This window comes from Anarhichas minor, unplaced genomic scaffold (assembly GCF_050575085.1).
Source record: "Anarhichas minor isolate MPS153535 unplaced genomic scaffold, ASM5057508v1 ptg000033l, whole genome shotgun sequence".
Taxonomy (NCBI): Eukaryota; Metazoa; Chordata; class Actinopteri; order Perciformes; family Anarhichadidae; genus Anarhichas; species Anarhichas minor.
Window position 1 is genome coordinate 2,800,899 of NW_027466479.1, and position 24,378 is coordinate 2,825,276.

Consider the following 24,378-nt stretch of genomic DNA (forward strand, 5'->3'; position numbering starts at 1 on the left):
TCTTGTTCAGCCCATGGCTACTCTCTTTATTATTGTTTCCCCCTTCGGCCAGAGGCGGGGGTTGCCCCTTCGCTACGGAAACCCTCAAGGGACATATTATCTTCAACACCAGAACGACAAACATGAGACAGTCTGTTACATGAATTATAAAAATTACCATTGTAAGATTTAAATTTAAAAACTGACAATTTAATAAATAAATGCACTTCAGCTAGCCTAGCTTGTGCAGCTAACGTCAGCTAACAGCTAACTTCATTCATTCAGCGGAGGCGAGAGAAACGGAGAGGTGCGTTGGGGAGAGACCGGGAGAAGAAATCGAGCGGGAGTCAGAGAAAGATGAGACGGAGGAGACCGAAAAGGAGGAAGGGATAGCACAGACAAATCGGGAGCACATAGGCCCATCGCGGAGTCAAGGTGAAAAAAGAGGAAATATGATGAAAATGATCTGGTTCTGGGCTTCACTTGGATTGGCAATGCAGATTGCCCAAAGCCACAGTGCGTGGTGTGCAGTGAGGTTCTGGCTAACAGCTGTCTGAAGCCCTCTTATTTACGTCGCCACCTGAACACCAAGCATGCCAGTGCAAGTCAAAAGCCCCTTACATTTTTTATATCGAAATTGGAGGAGTTACAAAACAGCCAAAAACAACTGCAGTCTCATTCATGTGTTGGGTCTACAAAACACGCACTACAGGCTTCAGTTACAGAATAGCAAGAAAGGGGCTACCTCACACAATCGCCGAAGACGTGTGCTCGCCAGCTGCCAAAGAGATGGTGGAATGTATGATGGAGAGAGAGAAGCAAAAAAGTTGGACATGATCCCGGTGTCCAACAACACTGTCGCGCCGCATCGATGCTTTGTCCGAAGACATCCTGGCTACATTAGTCGGTCGCGTGAAGAAGAGTGAGTTTTACTCTCTGCAAGTAGATGAGTCTACAGATGTGGCCAATCTGGCCAATCTTCTGGTGTACGTCCGTTACCTTTTCGAAGGCACGGTGCAGGAAGATTTTTTGTCTTTTTTATCTTGTAAACAAACGCCACGCGCGAGCAAACTGTTCTCTCATTGGTCCGATTTTTATGCGGCTATAAATAGGCTCTGTTGCTTTTTTTTTTTAAGGTGTGGGGGATTGGGGGTGCGTGAACCCAGTCGGGATGTAGAAGGGGGTGCGTGGCCTAAAAAGTTTGGGAACCGCTGCCTTAACACATCACAGGCTCAGTGTCCTTTCTTTCAGCTCCCCACAGCTGCAGACCCTCTTCTTGTGTTGTCTTATCCATCTCATGACCCCATAGATTAATCTCTGCAGCCCCTCTATGAACCACTGTCACGTATAACTCTAAACCTGAGATTCCTTGTTAATAAAGCAATTCTGAAACATTTATTCAGAAGTCAATTTATTTCAGTGATGTTAACAAGCACAAAGCAACCCTTGAGTTTGACAAACCTCTATTGACTGCAGCTGTGCCTCACTCACAGATTATGAACACATCACTGAAGTGTCCTGTTGAAATATTACCAGGCTACTGTCGCCCATACAACACTGAAAACTATGAGCTGCTGTGGTTGTGTTCTGGATTTATTTGCACATGCTCTGGGCCGATACACTGATGGAGATGGCTGCTATGGATTCACAGTGTCAAAAACAAATCAACTAACTAGGAATGCAATGAACGTTGATATTGTAATTATCATTAATAACAAATACATTGTGTGCAATAGTCCCGCCTCCCCCCCACAGACAGCGAGCCTCACGGTCTCAGTCTTCAGTCCAGAAGTCATCATTTACTGAAAAGCAGGATGTGAGCAACACTACCTACCAGACTGACCCTGACATCACCTACCAGTTACTATGTACAATCATTTACAGCTTTTCCTTGGACAGATATATAATGCAACGACATCTGTAGAGCGTGAGAGAAGCACTCAGAGTCTCAGGACCACTGCTGGGGAGAAATCTGAGGTTTTGAGGACAAAGTCATCTTGAGAATTAAGCCATATGAGAATAAAGTCATGATATTTTAAGCAAAAGTTTGCAAAGAACATCACATTTAATGTAATTACAGATCACATTGCATTGTGCATGATTTTGCATCTTCAGTCCATAAACATATGGAACAGCTACTATTAGTTCTTGCAGATGACTTGTGTTGAGACAATGTCACCGTTTACTACGAGGGATGATTAGTATTTGCTCATAATATTTACTTTGTTCTTGAAATATTGTATTGAAGTAAAATGTCAAGCTTATCTCATAATTTACCACTTTGTCCTTCACAATTTTACAACAGTACTCTGCTAATATTATGACATTATGACTTTATTATTCAGTGTGAGGTATCCCGACACTGCACTAACTGATTCCATCATTGTTCTGTCAGAGGTAATGAGATGACGCAGCTCACAATTCTTTCAGCCGTGTGCTGTGGAAGGTCCACAGTCGGCAGGTCTTTCCATCCTAACCAACCACAGTAGGGGATGTCACACTCACTGAAGTCAGCAGCTGTGGTCCTTTCAGGCCGAGTTCACAATGGGACGATACCACAGAGTTCCATGCTGCAGCTAGTGTGTAGAGATCCTGTTGTGGACCTGCTGGTAGCACAAGGCGGAGGAAGATTACGAGTCCTCTATAGAGAAAGCTTGGTGTGTGTTGGGGAATCGCCGGGTGTTGTAGTTTGGATTGTCTCTCACTCGCTCTCTGATGTCCCTCTTCACCTGGCAGGAGGACAGACAGAGAGACAGCAGGTCACTGAGAGAATGGCCTTCATATTAAAACTCCTGTTTCCTGTTCTTCATGTATATGAAGCTTACATGGGCTTTATTTTTCTGTTCTTCAAAGCAGTCAAAGGGACCAATCCTCCAGTTCTGTGCTGTTGACGGGCCAACTGTTTTCAAGGTTAAGTCCCTCTGTACATGAAGTCACTTCCAGATACAAATGACCACTCTCATCTTTATAGGCCCCATTAGAAGAATGAGGGTTAAATTGTACCAGCATTAAATTGGGATTTGGCAGTCAGGTAGTAAAATGTATGGAATGTAATTACATAAGTAAAGACTGCATACATAGATGTATTAATTAATCACATTATTTGTATGTTTCTATTTCTTGTTCAACCACAGAGAATCTGCCTCTGAGAACTTCTTGTTCTAGGCTTTTCTGTATTTCTCAGGTGGAGGTGTGTTGATGGCGCGGTGAGGATATATAGCTCTGGAGAGAGGTTTCACAGCTGTGGCTTCTTACGGCCATGTCTGGTGTCCAGTCCAAATACACTTAATCATTCATTTCCCATAGTGCCCGGTAAACACCCAAGTCTTTCAAACTCCACATCTCCAGTTTGCAACACAGGTGTTCTGTTAGTAATGTGTCGTCTACAAACCCAAGCTGAGATGACATCATTATGACATCATCAGGATTATTTTCTCACTTAAGAGACTTTTCACAGGCGGAGCAGCACTCTCTATTACGTGTACACTGCCCCTGTAATTATAATGACGAATGAGACAGTTTCAAAATCGGTTTCTATTGTTTGGGCCCTTTTTTAATTTTCATATTCAGGATCCAGTGTTTTTTAGAAAAGCGATGTGCAGCCACAGTGCCATGCCAGCCAATCATACGAGTCCTACTGGTTTCCACGATTCACTCTTGGTGCCTTCATTTCAAAATAATCAGCAGAACTTCACCAAAGACCATGCATCAATCCTTATCCTGAGATTTAAGCTAGATGTCAATGGACATTATAGGTTAAGATGACTAACAACAATGCTGGCATGAATTCACTTCGGGACATTACCTGTTTGGCATATGCTTCCTGCATCTCTGGCCTCTCCAGCTCCCCCTGCAGGCTGTGTGGGTCAGTGGCAGGATGGGCTCCTGTAGCTCGAGCAGCTTGACTCACTGCGTCTGACAGGGACAGGTGTGGCCCTTCACACTGGACAGAAACTAGACTTATAGGAACATTATGATATCTCTGCTTGTCCAGGACAGAGATATCTTCAGGACATATTTAGCCGAGCTTAGCACAAAGACTGGAAGCATTAGGAAATGGTTAACCTGGCTCTGTCTTCCAACAACGCTGTTCTATTGTATTAGCAAGCAAGCTATTGTCAACAAGTCCCCTCATTTCTTCACTTTGGACAGAGCTCAAACATTCGGACAGTTTCTCTCAGACTACAGAGCACGGCTCACCTTCCTCCTCTTGGCGGGCATACCGTGCAGGTAGGCGTCGGACAGCGGCGGCTGAGCTTTGATCATCCTCTGAGACAGCATGTCATGTCTGATGATGGGAACCCATTCCTGACAAACACATTATTATACATAGTCATAATCCAACGAGCGGATCATCACGCTAATTTATGAAACTGATGTGCTACATAGCAATACGTTTATTTCTATAGCGCTTTAAACAACAAAGTGCTTTACATAACATATAAAAAGACATTAAAGTTGAACACCTGGCAGTGAGAGTACAAACAGTCACTGTTGACATGTGCTCACTATAGACTGTATCTAGCACTATAGACTGTATCTAGCACGATAGACTGTATCTAGCACTATAGACTGTATCTAGCACCATAGACTGTATCTAGCACTATAGACTGTATCTAGCACTATAGACTATATCTTGCACCATAGACTGTATCTAGCACCATATACTGTATCTAGCACCATATACTGTATCTAGCACCATAGACTGTATCTAGCACCATATACTGTATCTAGCACCATATACTGTATCTAGCACCATAGACTGTATCTAGAACCATAGACTGTATCTAGCACCATAGACTGTATCTAGCACCATAGACTGTATCTAGCACCATAGACTGTATCTAGCACCATAGACTATATCTAGCACCATAGACTGTATCTAGCACCATAGACTGTATCTAGAACCATAGACTGTATCTAGCACCATAGACTGTATCTAGCACTATAGACTGTATCTAGCACCATAGACTATATCTAGCACCATAGACTGTATCTAGCACCATAGACTGTATCTAGCACCATAGACTGTATCTAGCACCATAGACTGTATCTAGCACCATAGACTATATCTAGCACCATAGACTGTATCTAGCACCATAGACTATATCTAGAACCATAGACTGTATCTAGCACCATAGACTGTATCTAGAACCATAGACTGTATCTAGCACCATAGACTGTATCTAGCACTATAGACTGTATTAGCACTATAGACTGTATTAGCACCATAGACTGTATCTAGCACCATAGACTATATCTAGCACCATAGACTGTATCTAGCACCATAGACTATATCTAGAACCATAGACTGTATCTAGCACCATAGACTGTATCTAGAACCATAGACTGTATCTAGCACCATAGACTGTATCTAGCACCATAGACTGTATCTAGCACCATAGACTGTATCTAGAACCATAGACTGTATTAGCACTATAGACTGTATTAGCACTATATACTGTATTAGCACTATAGACTGTATCTAGAACCATAGACTGTATTAGCACTATAGACTGTATCTAGCAGCATAGACTGTATCTAGCCCCATACACTGTATCTAGCCCCATACACTGTATCTAGCACTATAGACTGTATCTAGCACCATAGACTGTATCTAGCCCCATAGACTGTATCTAGCCCCATACACTGTATCTAGCACTATAGACTGTATCTAGCACCACAGACTGTATCTAGCACCACAGACTGTATCTAGCACCATAGACTGTATCTAGCACTATAGACTGTATCTAGCACCACAGACTGTATCTAGCACCACAGACTGTATCTAGCACCATAGACTGTATCTAGCCCCATAGACTGTATCTAGCCCCATACACTGTATCTAGCACTATAGACTGTATCTAGCACCACAGACTGTATCTAGCACCACAGACTGTATCTAGCACCATAGACTGTATCTAGCACTATAGACTGTATCTAGCACCACAGACTGTATCTAGCACCACAGACTGTATCTAGCACCATAGACTGTATCTAGCCCTATAGACTGTATCTAGCCCCATACACTGTATCTAGCACTATAGACTGTATCTAGCACCATAGACTGTATCTAGCCCCATAGACTGTATCTAGCCCCATACACTGTATCTAGCACTATAGACTGTATCTAGCACCACAGACTGTATCTAGCACCACAGACTGTATCTAGCGCCACAGACTGTATCTAGCACTATAGACTGTATCTAGCACCACAGACTGTATCTAGCACTATAGACTGTATCTAGCACCACAGACTGTATCTAGCACCACAGACTGTATCTAGCACCATAGACTGTATCTAGCCCCATAGACTGTATCTAGCACTATAGACTATCTAGCACTATAGACTGTATCTAGCACTATAGACTGTATCTAGCACTATAGACTGTATCTAGCACCATAGACTGTATCTAGAACCATAGACTGTATCTAGCACCATAGACTGTATCTAGCACTATAGACTGTATCTAGCACCATAGACTGTATCTAGCACCATAGACTGTATCTAGAACCATAGACTGTATCTAGCACCATAGACTGTATCTGGCACTATAGACTGTATCTAGCACCATAGACTGTATCTAGCACCATAGACTGTATCTAGCAACATAGACTGTATCTAGAACCATAGACTGTATCTAGCACCATAGACTGTATCTAGCACCATAGACTGTATCTAGCACTATAGACTGTATTAGCACTATAGACTGTATTAGCACTATAGACTGTATTAGCACCATAGACTGTATTAGCACCATAGACTGTATCTAGCACCATAGACTATATCTAGCACCATAGACTGTATCTAGCACCATAGACTATATCTAGCACCATAGACTGTATCTAGCACCATAGACTATATCTAGAACCATAGACTGTATCTAGCACCATAGACTGTATCTAGCACCATAGACTGTATCTAGAACCATAGACTGTATCTAGCACCATAGACTGTATCTAGCACTATAGACTGTATTAGCACTATAGACTGTATTAGCACTGTAGACTGTATCTAGAACCATAGACTGTATTAGCACTATAGACTGTATCTAGCAGCATAGACTGTATCTAGCCCCATACACTGTATCTAGCCCCATACACTGTATCTAGCCCCATACACTGTATCTAGCCCCATACACTGTATCTAGCACTATAGACTGTATCTAGCACCATAGACTGTATCTAGCCCCATAGACTGTATCTAGCCCCATACACTGTATCTAGCACTATAGACTGTATCTAGCACCACAGACTGTATCTAGCACCACAGACTGTATCTAGCACCATAGACTGTATCTAGCCCCATAGACTGTATCTAGCCCCATAGACTGTATCTAGCCCCATAGACTGTATCTAGCACTATAGACTGTATCTAGCACTATAGACTGCATCTAGCAGCATAGACTGCATCTAGCAGCGTAGACTGTGTCTAGCAGCAGTGTGGGACACCCGCAGCTGGTGTGAAATACACTGAGCATTGCCTTGTGCTGATATGCCTAATTAGCATTGTGTGAACTCGTCTGGCAAGGATTCGGATGCCTCTCAACATGGCGATGACTGAGCTGGCGGCTCGTAGCTAATGTTGCTAACAGCACTAAAAGGCATGAGGTCCAACAAGACTATGACTGGAATTGTACCACTGTAAATAACTGTCTACTTGTGTCATTGTGTTGTTTTTCATTGATCTTTTATTTGGTTATTTCTATGTCCCTGGCTGTGTCCCCTACAGCACCCTGCCACCTTCAGTGTGGATCTAACCTGCCTATGGCAGCAGGAGGCAGCAGGAGACTACCGTTTGTTTACAGGTAGGGGTCAGGTTAAAGTCCTATTTTTCCAGGTTGGATCAGATAAACAGGTATTTTTTGTGAATGGCAGTTTGAAAACCTAGATTTGTGCTGCTTGATAGCCATGGTTGGCAATAGGCATTAAACCTTGATATCGATATAATCCTGGGAAAACCCTCATTCCTTACAGGTGGAACAGCTGCTGCCCATGGCTCCACCTCAGGGGCCGCCCCCTCCAGTCCTGTCGGGGCCCCAGCAGGAGTGTCCCCTGATAAGGCCGTGCTTTCTCCGGGAGACGCTCCCCTCTCTCCACTGTCGCCTGACGAAGCCATGGCCTCCTCTGCTGTGGTGGCTGGAGCCGGAGACAAACTCTCTTCCATCTGACAGAGGGGTTGATCACATGACCCATTCATTCCTATTACATGTTTATATTAGTACTGCAGCAGATACACAAACTGTTGACTCAGACTGTACCGGATGTGGTCAGAGTTGGTGAATGTAACAGAGAAAAGTTCGTCACACTTTCAAAGGGTACAATGTTGGGCTGCATGGTCTTGGCCAAGGCAATAATCCGGAATCACTTTTTGTGTGTGTTCATTTGTATTAATGATTTTTCATCTCTCATTATTCTTTTGATTCAGGATGTTTTTCTGCATCTAAGAACATCTGGACATTTTCCTACTACACTGGTTGTTCACAGTAAAATAAAGTGGTTCATTATTTCCAATATATATAATTACAGACCCTAAAAACTAAAATCATCAGTCACTCATACACACCATAAATCAAGCATCTCTCCTGCGGAAAGTGATGAACCTTCTTAAAGGGTAAGTCTGGTGAGATTCTAAAGGTTTCTTCTTTTCAACAAATCTCATGTGCAGAGCCCCACCAACACTGTTCTATCCGTCCTACTAATAAGTATCGCTTGTGTATGCAAAGCCTGATACATCCTGTTCCTCATCCTCCAAAGCCTATCCTTCTTCTGCAGTGCGGTGGGTTGGCTCACTAATGACTATTGATTACCTGTGCATAGATGATGTAGTGCTGGATCTGGTCCTCAGTAATCGGGTTGTATTCCAGAATGACATGCAGCCTCATAGACATCATACTGGTCAGCCAGTTGACCAGACTGGGATTGACTTCTGCAGACATCCTCCTCTACACAAACACACACACAGAAACATGCAGTAACATCCAGCTGTGACTTGTATCCCAGAATGCTGCGGTCATACATGATGAGTACTAACAATGCGGTGGTTGATGACGGCAGTTAGAGATCTCTGCTCTCCTCCGAGGCAGTACAGGTTCAGAGCCAGACACTCAAACAGGCCCTGAGTGCACAGCAGCAGCAGATGGGGGCCAAACGTGTGATCTGCATGAAGACAGAAAACCCTTCACACCTCCTCATCTTCACATCAAAGACATCCTAACATGTTAGGAGCTGCAGGAGGCGGTGTTCAGGCACAAACATATCTAGAGGAGAGACAATATGGAGCCCTTAATGTCAACGATCTTATTACAAGATACGTTTGAGAACAACATAATCATTTTACAGAGAACATGCTGTGTCTGTAGAAGTTGCTCTGACACAAGCAATTTCTGCAGTAATCAAACTTTGCTCCTCAGATAATGCACATGACTCAAAAGTCTGTTCATGCAGCTCAATCAAATGACCTCCTTTAATATTCTCATGTATGTATTGATTAAACCATTAGCCGTAGCCAAAGGTATCCCACTTACATAGATTAAACAATCATTTTAAATACAGTTTTAAACGTGGTGAGCTGGGTGTTGGGGAAATGAATTCATCTGTGCATTATGTGAAAGTAATATAAGTTTATTACATCAAAAACAGCAGGTTATGACAGAATAATCAAGCGGTATTTTCCCTGTCACATATCTTCTCCTTTGCTTCACAAGGACTGTGAATGGTATCCTTTAATCAGCTCACAGTCAACAATGAACATCCCCTCCTGCAGCTCCTCAGAGAGGTGGGACTCCTCTCCTAGATATCAGCACAGATCAGAGTCATGAGTTCAGAGCGGTGATGAAGGGCTCTGAACACCTCAATCTTTAGGACTGATTTCCTACCCTGAGGATCTGTCGCCTTTGGGCTCTATGTCTTCCAGCCGTATTCTAGGTAACTGACAACGGCTCAGTCTTAGAGAAAGTGGAATATTAAACACGTTAACCTGAGTCAGAGAGGCAAAGGATGATGGCTAACCTGTTGATCAGCCACTGACTGACTTACCATTGTGGTGCAGGATATGTGAGGCTATCTGCGTGAACTGCTGTCTGAGGAAAGACAGGTTGCTCTGAACGATGTCCACTCCGTCTCGCACCGTCACCGTGGCCTAGACACAACATACACACACACACACACACACTGATGTTCATCACTACGTACCTGCCACACAGCACAGTGCATTAGATGGACTGTAGAGGTCTGTGTGTGTAAGAGGTCGTCCTTACAAAGCTCTCAGCTACGTACTCCTCCAGTCCGTTAATGAGCTCCTCGGCTGCTGTCTGCAGAGAGGACAATGTGTGAAAGTCTTTACTGTGCAACATCAAATCAACAAATCAACAGATCCAAACAGCACTCAACACCGTCAACTAGGAATGTCCCGATCTAGTTTTTTTTTACCTCAAATCCCAATTCTGATGGAGTCATTGAATATTTAATGTATTCAGATACAGAGTCACGATTTTCTGGATAATACAGCTACACAGTGCAAACCTCAGGCAAGGACTGTGAATAGAAACACGTCTAACATGCTAACACACATTCAAAAGACGTAAAAGCAGAACACAATGATACAATCAAGAAGTTATTTACATTTACATGGAAATACAAGTTGTATTCCCAGCCACAGTGACACTGAGTGTATGTTTCTCTGTGGATCGTCACGTGTCGTGGAGGAGAAGCTTGTGTGTGCCTGAGATTTGGAGTGTGCCGCTGTGTGGGACGATACTAAGACTGAACAATGCATGAAAATGTAATCAAAATCCCAATATGGCATTCTGCAATTTTCTAATTGCGTTTTTTGTTAAAAGGCGAAATGTTGTCAAAATACCATTTCAAATGAAATATAGTTGTGCTGCTTACACATCATCTTCTACAGACGGAGAAACATCTTTGTTTGGTACAGATCCCCGCAAAAATAACATTTGAATGTGTTTTTCAATGAAAATGAGAATGAGAATATAAAAATAATAATTTCCTCCAATATCGCAAAATCAGCCAAAATGATTGCAATTAGATCTCTTTTTCAAAATGGTTCTACCTGTCCTACCTGTTCTTTGAGATCAGATCGGGACATCCCTACTGGACAGTTAACAAGCAGGTGTCACATGCTGCATCACACAGGATGAAATACGTGGCATAAAAACTTGACAAAGACTAAACTGTTGGCCAAAAGCTAATCAAATACGCATTCTTTCTTGTGCCCGACCAATGTCACATAATATCATGAACAATGAAGTAACATATCAAGTAGTGTGTGAACAAAGTGTGAGGGATTCTCTGTACAGTACTTACGGCTATGTTAGCGTCAGTGGGCTCTCTGCCCTGAAGGTAGTGTTCAGTGAAGAAGTCAGTGAGCTGCGGCTGGATGCGACTCACAGGCTGGGCGTTCCCATGAAGCAGCAGCACCATGTCCACCATGGAGAAGCTCTGACACACCAGGGACAGCAGATCACCAAAGAACCCTGCCGGGATGAGAGCTGGTTTACCAATAACAATCATGAGAAATGCTGGAATTACTCTTCGGATGGGATGTGTTCAATGTTTTGGCCTGATCCCAGCACACCGGCTGAAACATAAACCAGAGGTCAGTGGTCAGTGTTGACTTTCTGCTGATGTATGACTCACCCACAGCATCTCCAGAGCCAGGAGTGAAAAGGTTGCTGGTCTGGGACAGTCTTTGGATGAACTGGGCGATGCTCTCTCCGTGGCCCTGATGGGCCCCCAGAGAGCTCATCATGGTGGACAGCACCCCCTGCACGATGCCGGTGAACAGCTCCGGGCTCAGAGAGTCTCCACCCGAACCGCCGCCGGCCTGAGCGGGGGCGGGACCACTGGACTGAGGGGGGACTGGGGCACTAGCTCCACTTGCAGTTGGCTGGGCAGAGAAAACTAATTTAGCAGGTTCATGTTCACATCAAGTCTTTTTCTGCACATACGGATATTTGATGTTGATAGTAACCAGATGCTTTTCACTGGGACATCAATATTGTGTAGTTCATCATCGTCATTTTGTCCGTTTGATCCCCTTTCATTAGCTACTGTGAATTGAAAGATACTCAACTGATCAGCTTAACAATTTCTGATCCTCAATTCCAGTCTGTCCTGTTGAGGTAGTTCATTCATTTCAGTGGCAACACATATCCTATATGTCATTCTTATTGACTTAAACTTAATGACACCTACGGGCAATCCATTACCAGTACAGCAAATTAGATCTGGAAATGTGGATAAAGTCAGCAAGGAGAGAGAGAGGTGTCTGACAACAGAGGTCCTGGCTGGAATGGAACGGGATGCATCATATATGGGGGTGGCTGTGGCTCAGAGGTAGAGCGGGTCGTTCACTGATCGGAAGATTAGCGTCCCAATCCCCGGCTCCTCCAGTCCGCATGTCAGCAAAATACTGAACTCAGAGTTTCTCCTGAAGGCTGTTCCTGAGCATTACTTTAGATCCTGATGGGCAGGTGGCACCTCGTATGGCAGCCTCTGTCATCAGTGTCACAATGTGTGTGTGAATGGGTGAATGGCTTGTGTGTCTGTGAGTGAACTGCAGGTCCAGAATAAGCGGTGGAGAACAACTAACTTAATCAGACATTCAATGTTTTTCATTGCCATCATGCTGCTCAGAGTCATCTCAGTGACTGGCGCTAAACAGCTAACGGAGGTTGTGTTGACTTGCACGGTGTGTCGATTTCCAAGCTCTACTTAGCAAACATGAGTATTGGGAAGGTACATTGTTACGCTATCATGATGGGTTGAAATGTAATCTTATAAGATGTAAATTTGGTGAGAAACTTGAATAAATCCAGTTGTTGAAGGAGATGTTTTCACAGAGAGAATTATGATCTGTTAATTATAACACGAGCTCATCATTGAAACTACTAATGCCAAGAAGTTTAAAATAAAAATACTAACATTTGAATTGCATGTTTTCTGCAAATAACCACTATAGATGACAACAACAAAGAGAAAAGACAACATTTAGAATGTGTGAGAGGTTACATTGACTTTGGGATGATTGGCTGTATGCCATGCAGTTACCATACCAGTGCTCTCCCCTTCAAAAGCATTTCTATTGACATTCAAGGAAAAACAAATATACCGTCTGTGCTTCAAAATGATACTGTGTTATACATTTTAGGCCATATCGCCCAGCCCTAATTTAAGTTAATTTACCATTAGCATCTGATCCACGAGGTACCTGGACTCCTGAAACTTCCCAACAACCTTTCGGGTGATTTTAAAGTGTCAAAGTGGGTAACACCATTTAGAAAACTATGTAATACATAGTAAATATTGCTTTGATATCCCATCAGATAAAGTTTGGTAATCTGTGTAAGTGTAACATTTACATTTTGTCTGCTTACTACATTTCTTAAATGTTATGCATTGTGAGCGTATAATGTGACAGGGGAACCAGGAGAAAGTACGCATGCCACCATATATTGGTTTTCTGGAGCACTAAGTGAACTCACCTGTATGAAGTCTGACATGCCCTGGAAGAAGGCCGGCAACCCCGGCATTGTCACAGTGATGGAGGGAGCCGCTCCAGAGCCAGGACCTCCTGCTCCGCCCAGCAGAGAGCCCAGCAGCTGGGCCAGATTTCCCTCAGGACTGCCCTCTGCTGGCAGGCCTATGGAGGTAGTATTGGTGGTGTGGGTGGATGTCTGTCCGGAAGTGTTGGCAGAGGGAGGGGGGGGGGATGTGGTGGATGAATCAGACGAGGAGGAGGTAGAAAAGGAGGACTGAGAGCTGGACAAAGAGGACGTGGACATGGGATCACCTGGAGGAGGTTTAAACAACATAAACAATGGTGATGCAGATCCCTTAGATTTGTTTTTGTCTTTATAAAATGGGGCCAAGATACATGAGTGGGATCAACTTGTCAATGCTCTCTGGTGGACTTCTAAATGACCTCAAACCTGGTGGGACATTTCTGTGGTGCCGTCTCTTGTTACGTATTGGTCGACATCTACACAACAGCAATAAATATGCAATAAGTTATTATCGATTGATATATCGTCCTCGTCAATTTATCTAGCTCTGAAAATAACTACTACTGATTCCAGCAAGCATTGCTGTGAAAGTTATCAAGTTGTGGTACTGCAGAAGTGACATTCCAAAATCAATGTGCACTTACATACTTCCAACTACAGTTTAACGTAACAGTCTTTAACTTGATATCAATCGTCATATACGAGACATTAATGAAATTCCACCTCTGCATTTCACCCATCCAGCATTTTAGGAGTCGCAGGCTGCTGTTGGGAGCAGCTTGGGGTTCAGAGTCTCAGTATCTAACCACCAACCTTGTGGTTAAAGGACGACAATAATGACTCAATGTGACAGTGAAGGACTACTTAAGTCAAGCTGTTATATTGTTAGCTACTCTGACTGTGAGCTCCTGAAACGGTACATTCAGAGTGCTTTAACACCTAACCTCTTTGCTCTGGTTAAAAACACATCAGGTGCTTTTGCCTTGTTAGTAAAGTTTGTTTTGCCTGGTGTGAAAGTTCAAAACCTGGTGCGGACCGAACAACCGAAACAAGATTTCTTGAAAAGGTAGGCCTCGGTCCGATTCTGGTGAGCTTTGTGAAAGCTAAAGGACCAACCACAGGTATTTTCACAGATTAACAGCTGTTCTCCATTAAACAGTAGACACAGGTGACCAGGTGGTCACTAATCCCCTGCTGTAGAGCACTCCTGGGCCGTGCACATCACATGCCAGTGTGTAATGATGGCAGAACTGTCCAATCAAGGAGTTAGCTGTCAGTCTGTATAACTTTATGTTACTCCTCTTGGTTCATTTGTAAAATGTTAGTGTGAACAGGAACTAAAACGCAACAATGTATTATTTTTTTCTCTTGGTCTGGACCAAAAGAACCGAACTACAGGTGAGAAAGCACCACAACATCCACACACCACACATACCGATAAATAGTAGTAATATCAAGAAAGTAATAAAAAGAAGTGGCATAATCAGCTACCATTGCACTTTGTAAAGATATCTATATGAAAGACTTGACACTGACCTGTCTGCCCCGGCATCAGGAGCTGTCCCACCAGACCACTGATCATCTGGGTGAGGGAGGAGGGAGCCAGAGGGGGGCCCTGCTCACAGAGGGGTGAGGGAGGCAGAGATTAACAAGCAGCTTCACGCTCATTGCACAACAGTAATTCATCTGGATTATTCAATACTCTGTAGCACATAGCTAGAGATCGACAGAAAATGAATCGGCAGATAGATACAAGTTGAATCTTCTAATTCATTTTTAAAGTAAAATAAATAAGAATTTTGTTTAAACTTTCCAAATGTTTTCCTTGTCCATGTGTTGTTTTTTCTGCTATCACTGGGTTCTGCTCAGACGTATAGGCCTACAGAACTCTCATTTATACTTTGGTTCACTTAACAGCTTTCCATGATGGTCAATTTAATATTTTTGAACTTTTGGGAAATTTCGATGGGCTTTTAAAACTGTTTTCTTATGTTCTATCAACCAAACAATTGATCTATTCGTCAAGACAATAACTTTCAGTTGAATCGATAATGAGAATCTTTAGTCTCTTTTCACTCTGTGTTGGTGTTACCTGTTCTGGCTGCTGACCAGCTGTGGGTTCTGTGGCCCGCAGGTTGATGGTGGTTCCTCGGGGTCCCACAGGCTGAGGGATGTGGGGGGAGAAGGATGGTCTGGTGATGACCACCCTCGCCTGAGATGGGTGGGGGGGCTGTGGGGAAGCAGCTCCCTCCACGTTGGGAGCTGAGCTAGGGACAGACTGCATCTGTGCTGGGTGGTCGGCTGAGACTGCAGTGGCCATGGCGGCAGCTTGGTGGGAGATCTGATGCACAATTGCCTGCATGAACTCAGGGGGCAGGCCTGGCAAGTGGACCTGGGCCAGTCCTGGAAACAAAGAAGTTTGTCCTGAAAAACAGATCTTTGAATGTGTCCACTTAAATGTCTTCTGACCCAAAGTGTCCAAAAGAAGAATCACTGCAACCGGAAGGAGGAGACAGCTATTACCATAGCAACAACTCACCAGGCTGTCCAGTACCTGCGGTGTTTGGCTGTCCTGAAACCTGAGACCCAGCAGCTGACTCACCTGTTCAACACAAGAAGAGCTCTGTATAGACTTATGTCCTATCATTTTTTAACACAAACATAACTGTCTTTATTATTTATATATTTCCATATTCATTCCACATGAATCGTTATCTGCTAATGCAGATGATCTGAGCTCAGTTCCTTGTTTCACTTGTCTGTCTGTACTTTCATGCACTCCTCATGCTCCATCAGTGTTGTCATCCATTGAAATACATGGGATACTGGCTGTTTCCTCTGTCAGTACATTTATAGTCAGGTTCTGTGATGACATGACACACATACCATCAACGTTCACCTGCATCATGACTACCGGCTCCATGGTCTGGTGGGTGACCCGGATTACTCGGGGTCCTCCCTGTCCTTGTTGATGACTGGTCCCGTTTGACTGAATCTGGCCTGTCGCCTGCTGATCCGATTGGCCAGCGCTGTGAGACGGCTGGCGTTGTCCTTCAGCTGTCTGTCTCCCATTAGATGTCATGGTCATTGTTGTCCCTAAGTTTATCTAGAGGAGAAATACATGATTTACTGCAAGGTCCAGCACAGACTCATGTAAACGACAGACATCGTGATGTAAAGTTTGAATCTAACCGTTACTGATGTACAAAGCTTTCTAAAGAGGAGTGGACTTGATGATGGGATGTACATCACCACATCCCAGCAGCTCATTAGAGAGTGAGTTCTGGAGAAAAGCATGTCACATTGTGAAAGAGGCTTGAACTGAAATGTTGCAAAGACATTTGCACTTTCTCCAGTTGAATGACTTCTTATTTGAGAGTAAATTGTTTGCACAGCTATTTGTGCAGTACTGTAGAGCAGAGTGATATTTGATGTTATTTCCAGATTATTTATGCGATTGTTTGATATGAATTCAGTTCAGTGTGTTTCTATATTTATGTACAACTGGGAATTGAGAAATCTCTCTAGTATGGGATTATAGATGCTGTAGTAGTGAGGAAGATGGCACCGAGCACAGGCTGAGAAGATGGAGATGTGGGATCTTCTGAAATGAGCTCAGAAGGTAGAGCGGGTCGTCCCTCAATCACAGAACCAGCGATTTGATCCCCGGCTCCTCTAGTCCATGTCAATGTTTCCTTGGACAGGACACTTAACTCCAAATTGCTGCCGAAGGCTGTGTCATCAGTGTATGAATGGGTGTAAATGACGACATGTAGTGTTAAAGCTTTGAGTGGTTGTTACACTAGAAAAGAGAAATACAAGTGCAGTCCATTTACCATGAGTGTCATAAGACTTATAAGTCTAGCTTATAAGACTGTCATGGATATTGACATATTAAGCGCTCTCAATAGCAACAGTAGACTGCCGTCTGGCAAGAGATACAGGAGCATCATCTGTGGTACCAGCAGACTACAGCGCAGCTCCTCTCAGGCTGTGAGACTCATCCACTCCTCCATTAGAAGTAGTTTAGCTTCTTTTGTTTTTACATAATGTGTGAAGCACAAACCATTTGCTTCCTAACTGTATTCAGAAGTTGTTGGAAATTAGACAAAGCCAGTATGAATAGGTATGTGTAAAACAAGTTATTTAAGATTATAATAAAATATTGGAATTTGAATCCTATGTTATACAACTGTAGAACTGAAGGAAACGCAATAACCAAATACTTTGTGCAAATGTGTGAGCACTAAAATGTTGTGTGTGCTCTTGAGTAGATTCTGTTCTTATTTAAGAACAAATCCATAATAAGAAAACATTGGTGAATGTCAGAATCTTTGTGAAAACGGGATCAGTGGGTTTTAAGAGGACGTTTCCTTAAGTATTAGGAAATTACAGATCTGTATGTGTATAATTATGTTTCTGTGTTTTGTCTTCTTTATTAGTAAGTAGTTTAGAAAATGTGATTAAAGTGAACTTAAAGTAGGTAAAAAGAAATGCACCATGAAGCCATGAACCCAGAGCTACAGTACAGTAGGTAACACTAAAGGTAGGTGCGTTCCAGTGGTGGGCCGTCAGGGCCAGCAAGGCCTTCTCTGCTGGCCTAAACACAATCACAAAGTTATAGCTATTTTGTAATTTAATTATTTCCCCCATCATCTTATGTTCTCATTGCACAGCTACTGTGTTCCTCAGTTGCTCTGCTTCCAGTGCAGCTTGTTTTAAGTAGAACTTTTATCCAATCAGATTTCACCTCTGTGTCTCGAGGTAAGAAGAGAGGCCCGAGGCCTGCAGAGTCTCACGTGCAGTTTAAGTGAATGGGGACGAAATTGTTGATTGTCATAGTCTTCAACCAATCAGATCTCTAGTTTGACATGTTGGGCGTATTCTTTGATGTGTCAGAGCCTGCTAGCTGGCCTACAAGTACGTCATCATTACGTGCAGCTCAGTGTTCAGGTGCAGCTCTGCAGTGAGGTGCAGCGTGTGCTGTGATTGGTCAGTGGGCGAGCATGTGACTATTGTGAACCGAAACTTAACGTAGCCAGCAGAGCTTAGTCGGAGTAGTAAGAATTCAAATTGAAAGATATGCGAGAAATGATGACATTTCTTGCATTTTGCTTGGTGTACATTATTATTTTTTTTACCTAGCTTTGTTGTTTTAACACTCAATGGCTGAAGGAGGAGAAACGGATTTGTGAGTTGGGATTTAACCGTGGGATTAAACTCTTTGTCAACAAAGAAAGGAGGATGGAGTTTGTCTTTAAGTGAACAGCATTTGGTCAGTCAACTGAGTTTGTTTCTTTATATCTAATATCTGAATGGCCCTCGAGTGTGTAGCAGAATGCGTGTCTGCTGAATTGATTTGTTGCTCTGTTGTCATATGAATATATGTGACTGGTTCTTGTGAGTTTGTTGTTGTCATTGTGTTAATTATATTGATTTGGACTATATGCATTGTCCGTTAATTACGAAGCATACCGTCATGAGTTGTTGTTTGTTAAGCTAGTTTAGCGTAGCCTCCCAGATCACCCGTGCGGTGCCTTAGCTGTCTTTTGTTTTGGTTTTTTTTGTTCCGGGTTCAGAGGACACAAAGCCCGTTGTCTCCTACGTGAGCGCAGTGGCTCCACCAAAAACATTATATTTCCCACAATTTAAGCTTCTGCATTTTCTAAATGCACTAGTATTATTCAAACGTCTTGTTCGGTTCGTAAGCCTCGTACCGAACAGTTTAATACGAATACGTGATGTTACACCCCTAGAAACAAAAAACTGTAGCTGTGGCGTCATAATGAGGTTATTAGGTGGTGTTTCAGCTGCAGGCCAGCACTGAAGGCCCAGGTATAAAATGCACGGCCTGCCACTGGTGCCAAACGCTGCATGAATTATTCACGCGAGTAGATTACATACAAAGTCTATGCACAGACGCGATGAGACTGGAGTGACACGAATTTGCGATATCGCGGCGCGATTTGCGTCAATCGCCAAAACGCGTGAGTTCAAATTGTTCAACTCCGGCGAAAAAATGGCGTGACGCTACGGCGCGATAGCCTATCAGCGTTGAGATGTTTCTCCTGTCATCACTGCCGTGACGTCCTGCCGTTGTTGAATCAGGAAACAAATACTGTATCCGTCTGTGTTCACCCAGAGCTCTACGATACCTCATATCAATAGAGACCGGACCAAACGATGTGTATAAATGTGTGTGTGTAAACCATGTGGTACAAACAATGAATAGACGCTGCCGTATTTACGTCTGTATGACGTTATGTTGAGTGTTGCTGGAGCTGCTACTATGTTAGCATAGAATATCACCGATCGATCCCTGCTCCATTGAGAAAACAAGTATTAAAAAAAGTTATTTGCTTGTCGTCTTGCGGAGAGAACTAACAGAACATGAATTCAGACTTTTTACAAATCGGCGTCATTACGTAGTTATTTCGGCATCGATTTTTGTCCGTTTATTGCAGTTAAATCACAGCCAAATCTGTTTATTTTGTGTTCATACAGCTGTAGTAAACAGCGACCTGTGGCTTGCTAGACACAGTGAATACAGCTCGATAAAATCCACAGAGCTCCTCTGGACAATATTATGAACATGACTGCGTTTAGTTTCCCGGGATATCTGGGACTTCCACAACATGTACTAAGCAGAAATAGAGGTTATTTTTTTCATGGTTGATGGCGGACGTTTTAGGGCGATAAGTCACGCCCCTTCTCTGGCGCGTCTAGCACAATTCACGCGAATGAACACAAATGGTTCCCGGCGAGACCGGCAGTGCGTTTGGTGTGAACGCACCATAACAGCATCACTTTGGCTGTTGTCTGGTGTGTGAGGCACCGAACAGATGTCTCTGAAAACCCACAGCCTGCTCACAAGTACATTAGATGAGCCTTAATAAATGACACTCACTTTCTACCTGAATTGAAGTTTTTCTGTTATCGCTGTATCTCTTAACACTACAACATTTCTCCACAGCTGACAGAAATGATTCCACACACAATGTCAGAGTGCTGTGAACCTACTGGAAGGGGCATGTGAGGCAAACCAGCCTGGAGCAGGACCGGCTGGGTGTAGTGGGCCATTGGACGAGCCACGTACAGGCGACGTGGAGGAGAGGTCGCCAGGTTACAGCGTAGGTCACCGAGGACAACTAAGCTGTTGCCAAGGAGACGCAGAGCATCTCCGACCAGGTTGAGAATGCGCTGATCCTCCTCTCTTTCCTGGGTCTGTGAAAGCAGACAGACTCTTGTATTAAACAGCTTTGGGTGATTTCAGGTCAAACGTTTGACCTGAAACAGAACAGATGACAGAACAAAGAACACACTAGTGACTGTGGCTCAGTGGAGGAGCGGGTCGTCCTTCAACCAGAGGATCCCCGGCTCCACTAGTCCATGTCAATGTCACTTAACCCCAGATTGCATCGGTGGCTGTGTGAATGTTAGATAGTCCTGATGAGCAGGTGGTACCTTGCATGGTCCCCTGTCATCAGGGTGTGAATGATGACATGTAGTGTTAAAGCTTTGAGTGGTCGGAAGACTAGAAGAGAACAATACAAGTACATCCATTAATATTACTTTATTTATCTATTCTTACAGCTTTGTCGGGTCTAAAAATGTAGTTTGTCCTCAGGGTGAAATTAAAGGAAAGTCAGCATGAATCTACTCTGTAAACTTCATGGCACTCTGCCTTTTAGATTATAGTTACTTTATGGGTACAACTGAACATTTCGGAATAATAACTCTAGAGAAAAGGTCAAGAGTTCATCTAAATAATTAACAGGAATTATACCGCAAATTTCATGGCAATGTGGCCAGAAAGATGTCCCCCACAAAGCACTGTGTCAATGTAATATTAGTAAGGAGAATGATATGTGTTCAATAAATGTTACCTTTGATTTGATAATGTAGTGCTTATCTTCCACTGACAATCATACCGTCAGTGGATATTAAACATATGCAAAGGAACAACAAAGGTTATTTTAGAGTAGAACAGTCGTGTTTTAAACAGCTCCTCATCACTTATACACACGTGGACAAAATAGTTGGTACCCTTCCATTAAAGAAAGAAAAACCCACAATGGTCCCTGAAATAACTTGAAACTGACAAAAGTAATAATAAATAAAAATGTACTGAAAATGAACTAATGAAAATCAGACATTGCTTTTGAATTGTGGTTCAACAGAATCATTTAAAAAAACAACCTAATGAAAATGAATGAATGTAGAATGAAATTGGGTTCACAGCACATTCCACGAACCACAAAGGGCATTACATTAAACAGACAACAGCGATGATCAGTGTTCACCAGCATGAGCCTCAGTAGACAAGTCTCATTTCTAAGAGGTGAATCTGTTTTGTTGCAGTTGTTCTCTGCCTCGTGCAGCTGCACTCCCTCCTTACATTGTTGTTGTAGTCTGCTGAGGTGGCTGCCCCGAGTATTGAGTGGGTCCTCTCTATGAAGGGCCGTAACCTCTCCTCCACCCTCCTGACCTCAGACAGAACCTCCACAAACTCTGCTGGACTCGGGTGACTGAGGACAAACAGAGAACAGGAGGAGTCAGCACCACAACGGCCCTGCTGATGATCCCGGTGATCGGCCATACGTGTGATTAGAAAGATGATGTCATGATGTCTGGATCCAGAGCAGCCTGGTGGTCTTAATGTTATGAGCAGATTTCAGTGAAAAGGGCTAAATGTCGGCACGGTGTTTTTGTGTGTGCAGATGTTTTGGATTCAGTAGAGTTGAATAACTTATAATAATTGTTAGACCAAGCTCAGAAATAATCTAAATTCTGGCTTAAAATGATTACTATATCCATGTCAAATTCTTTGAAGATTTTTATGATATATTCTAAGTAACAAAATTGAGATTGTCAACATATCTACAGAGGGAAGCTTGTTCTTATTCGATACCACCGAGTACATACATACATACACATACACATACATGTATATACATATATATATACAGTGGGTACGGAAAGTATTCAGACCCCTTTACATTTTTTACTCTTTGTTTCATTGCAGCCATTTGCTAAAAATCTTAGTGCTCTTTAAAGGTAATACAAAGCAGTGGCTTGAATCTTAAAGGGCCAGTGTGAAGCACTTCGAGGGATCTCTTTGGCGAAACCAAAAACAATAATCATAACTAGGTTTTCATTCGTGTATTATTACCTGAAACTAAAAAAAGCTTAAGTTACACATCAGAAATGTCACCCTGCTGTCTTGTTGGGTGCTAGAATTGATATAGCATAAATTTGAGATGACAAACTGTGATTCGAGGCTCGAGCAAGCTACAATATCGGGGAAGGGTTTCAGAGACGGAGAGAAAATGTTGCAAATAGCGTAGCTTAGGGTTAGCTTGGCCTTCTGCGAAGCAGTCTGCCAACAGCATAGGGCTCTGCTAATCTGGTCCTGTTGGTTAATGTTAACTTTCTCAAGTAGCACACCCAATCCCAGACAGTGAGGGACTGTAAACACATATTTTCATCAGCCATTATAAAAAACAAGCCAACCAAACATTGATAGCTAGCATTAACTAACGTGTTTAGAGAATTATTCTGCCTCCACCCACAAAAACAAGTCGTCATGTTAACTAACAGACAAGGGGTCTATACCATGTTTAAGTGCAAAGGCCTACAGATCGGATGTCACGATCAACATAATGTATCCACATACGGATTACGTGTTTATATCAGTTGTTACTGGAGCCATTCAGTCCATAACTCTGACTTACTTGGGCCCAGTGTTGGCTGGTCCCTCGGTCTGGGTGGAGGTGGAGGATGATGGAGCAGGTGGTGAGCTGCTGTCCATGAGTTGTGATGCTACAGCCCCTCTAATAGAGGAGGAAGATGGCGGTGGGGAGGAAGAGGACTGAGGTACCTCTGGCTGTGAATGGGATCTGCTGTCACTGGACACTCCCTACAACACATGAACACATCACAGTACAATGCGCACTCAGTACTGTGGTCTGTACTGTTGGTTCATAGAAGTTATGTACAAGTGGAAATTGAATGCATCCATCTGATGAGCAGGTAAGCTCCACAGCTATGAGGTTCTTTACTCTCCTCTGGTTTTGGAGAAAAACTTGGTGTATTGCTTTAACCCTAAGAAATCATAACTTAGTCAAATGGGAACACGCATGCACAATACACATACTGGAGGCATCAGCACAATGTACCAGTTTACCAGTGATATTTCTCCAATATTCAATGGCAATAAACATCCAAAATCAAGTAAATGAGACACTCTCAATCAAGTGTTCTTCCATCGATACAGTGCAAACAGACACCGAGAGTAGCTGATGTAGTGCAGATGCACAAGAATGTAATATCTACGTAGTATTTACATTGCATGTGTGAGTATAAGGGTCACTGCTAGGAAACTCTTTTTTGGGGGATAAACGGCACACGGGAAAGCAGAGTCACGATAGTAGGAGTGAGAGAAGAGTGGCTGAAGAGTGAGAGACAGCGGAGAGCACAAGTAACATTAGGCCAGTACTGTGTAGATTGTTTAGGTGACATCAGTCAAAAGAAAAAAAGGTTTTACTCAGAGACAGTGGTTTTGGTATGCTAATGTTGAGCAGGTGGCTGGCTAGCTAGCTAATAAGCTACATGTCAAGAAATAATATAATGGGCTTCAGAATAAGAAGTGCTTTGTCCATCTTTTGGCAAAGCAGTCCATTGGCTTTAACCTTGCAAAACTAACTTTACATGCAGGGGTAGTGTCCTCCCTTTTGTATTGTTTTGTCCAGTGGCTCCTTAGTCGGCATCTTTCTCAAGTGGAAATCTAGTTAGTAGACCAGCTTAAGGGGAAGAGAACGGGGCATAGAAGTTATCTGTTCCCAACAACTGCTGTTTACTATTTGTTAACACT

The 24,378-nt window shown here is 43.1% G+C and overlaps 1 protein-coding gene across 7 annotated transcripts in view; it reads right to left on the minus strand.

Annotated features, from left to right (window-relative positions):
• bag6l (BCL2 associated athanogene 6, like) overlaps positions 1-24,378 on the minus strand; it is a 26,912-nt gene continuing 2,534 nt past the window's right edge. For 3 of the 7 annotated variants that reach the window (XM_076105850.1, XM_076105849.1, XM_076105854.1), the window contains 19 exons: positions 23,240-23,424; positions 21,904-22,033; positions 20,526-20,729; positions 16,392-16,611; positions 16,045-16,107; positions 15,598-15,908; positions 15,042-15,120; positions 13,485-13,792; positions 11,638-11,887; positions 11,305-11,474; positions 10,239-10,292; positions 10,018-10,120; positions 9,014-9,138; positions 8,790-8,924; positions 7,955-8,146; positions 4,180-4,287; positions 3,785-3,922; positions 2,805-2,900; positions 1-2,708 (listed from right to left, as the gene is read on the minus strand). In XM_076105850.1, coding sequence (XP_075961965.1) covers positions 2,610-2,708; positions 2,805-2,900; positions 3,785-3,922; positions 4,180-4,287; positions 7,955-8,146; positions 8,790-8,924; positions 9,014-9,138; positions 10,018-10,120; positions 10,239-10,292; positions 11,305-11,474; positions 11,638-11,887; positions 13,485-13,792; positions 15,042-15,120; positions 15,598-15,908; positions 16,045-16,107; positions 16,392-16,611; positions 20,526-20,729; positions 21,904-22,033; positions 23,240-23,424 — 2,970 coding nt within the window. In that variant the 3' untranslated portion in view covers positions 1-2,609. Of the gene's footprint in view, positions 2,709-2,804; positions 2,943-3,784; positions 3,923-4,179; positions 4,288-7,954; positions 8,147-8,789; positions 8,925-9,013; positions 9,139-10,017; positions 10,121-10,238; positions 10,293-11,304; positions 11,475-11,637; positions 11,888-13,484; positions 13,793-15,041; positions 15,121-15,597; positions 15,909-16,044; positions 16,108-16,391; positions 16,612-20,525; positions 20,730-21,903; positions 22,034-23,239; positions 23,425-24,378 lie in introns of all 7 variants that reach the window. The other 4 variants (XM_076105853.1, XM_076105852.1, XR_012957637.1 and 1 more) reach the window with 4 other exon arrangements.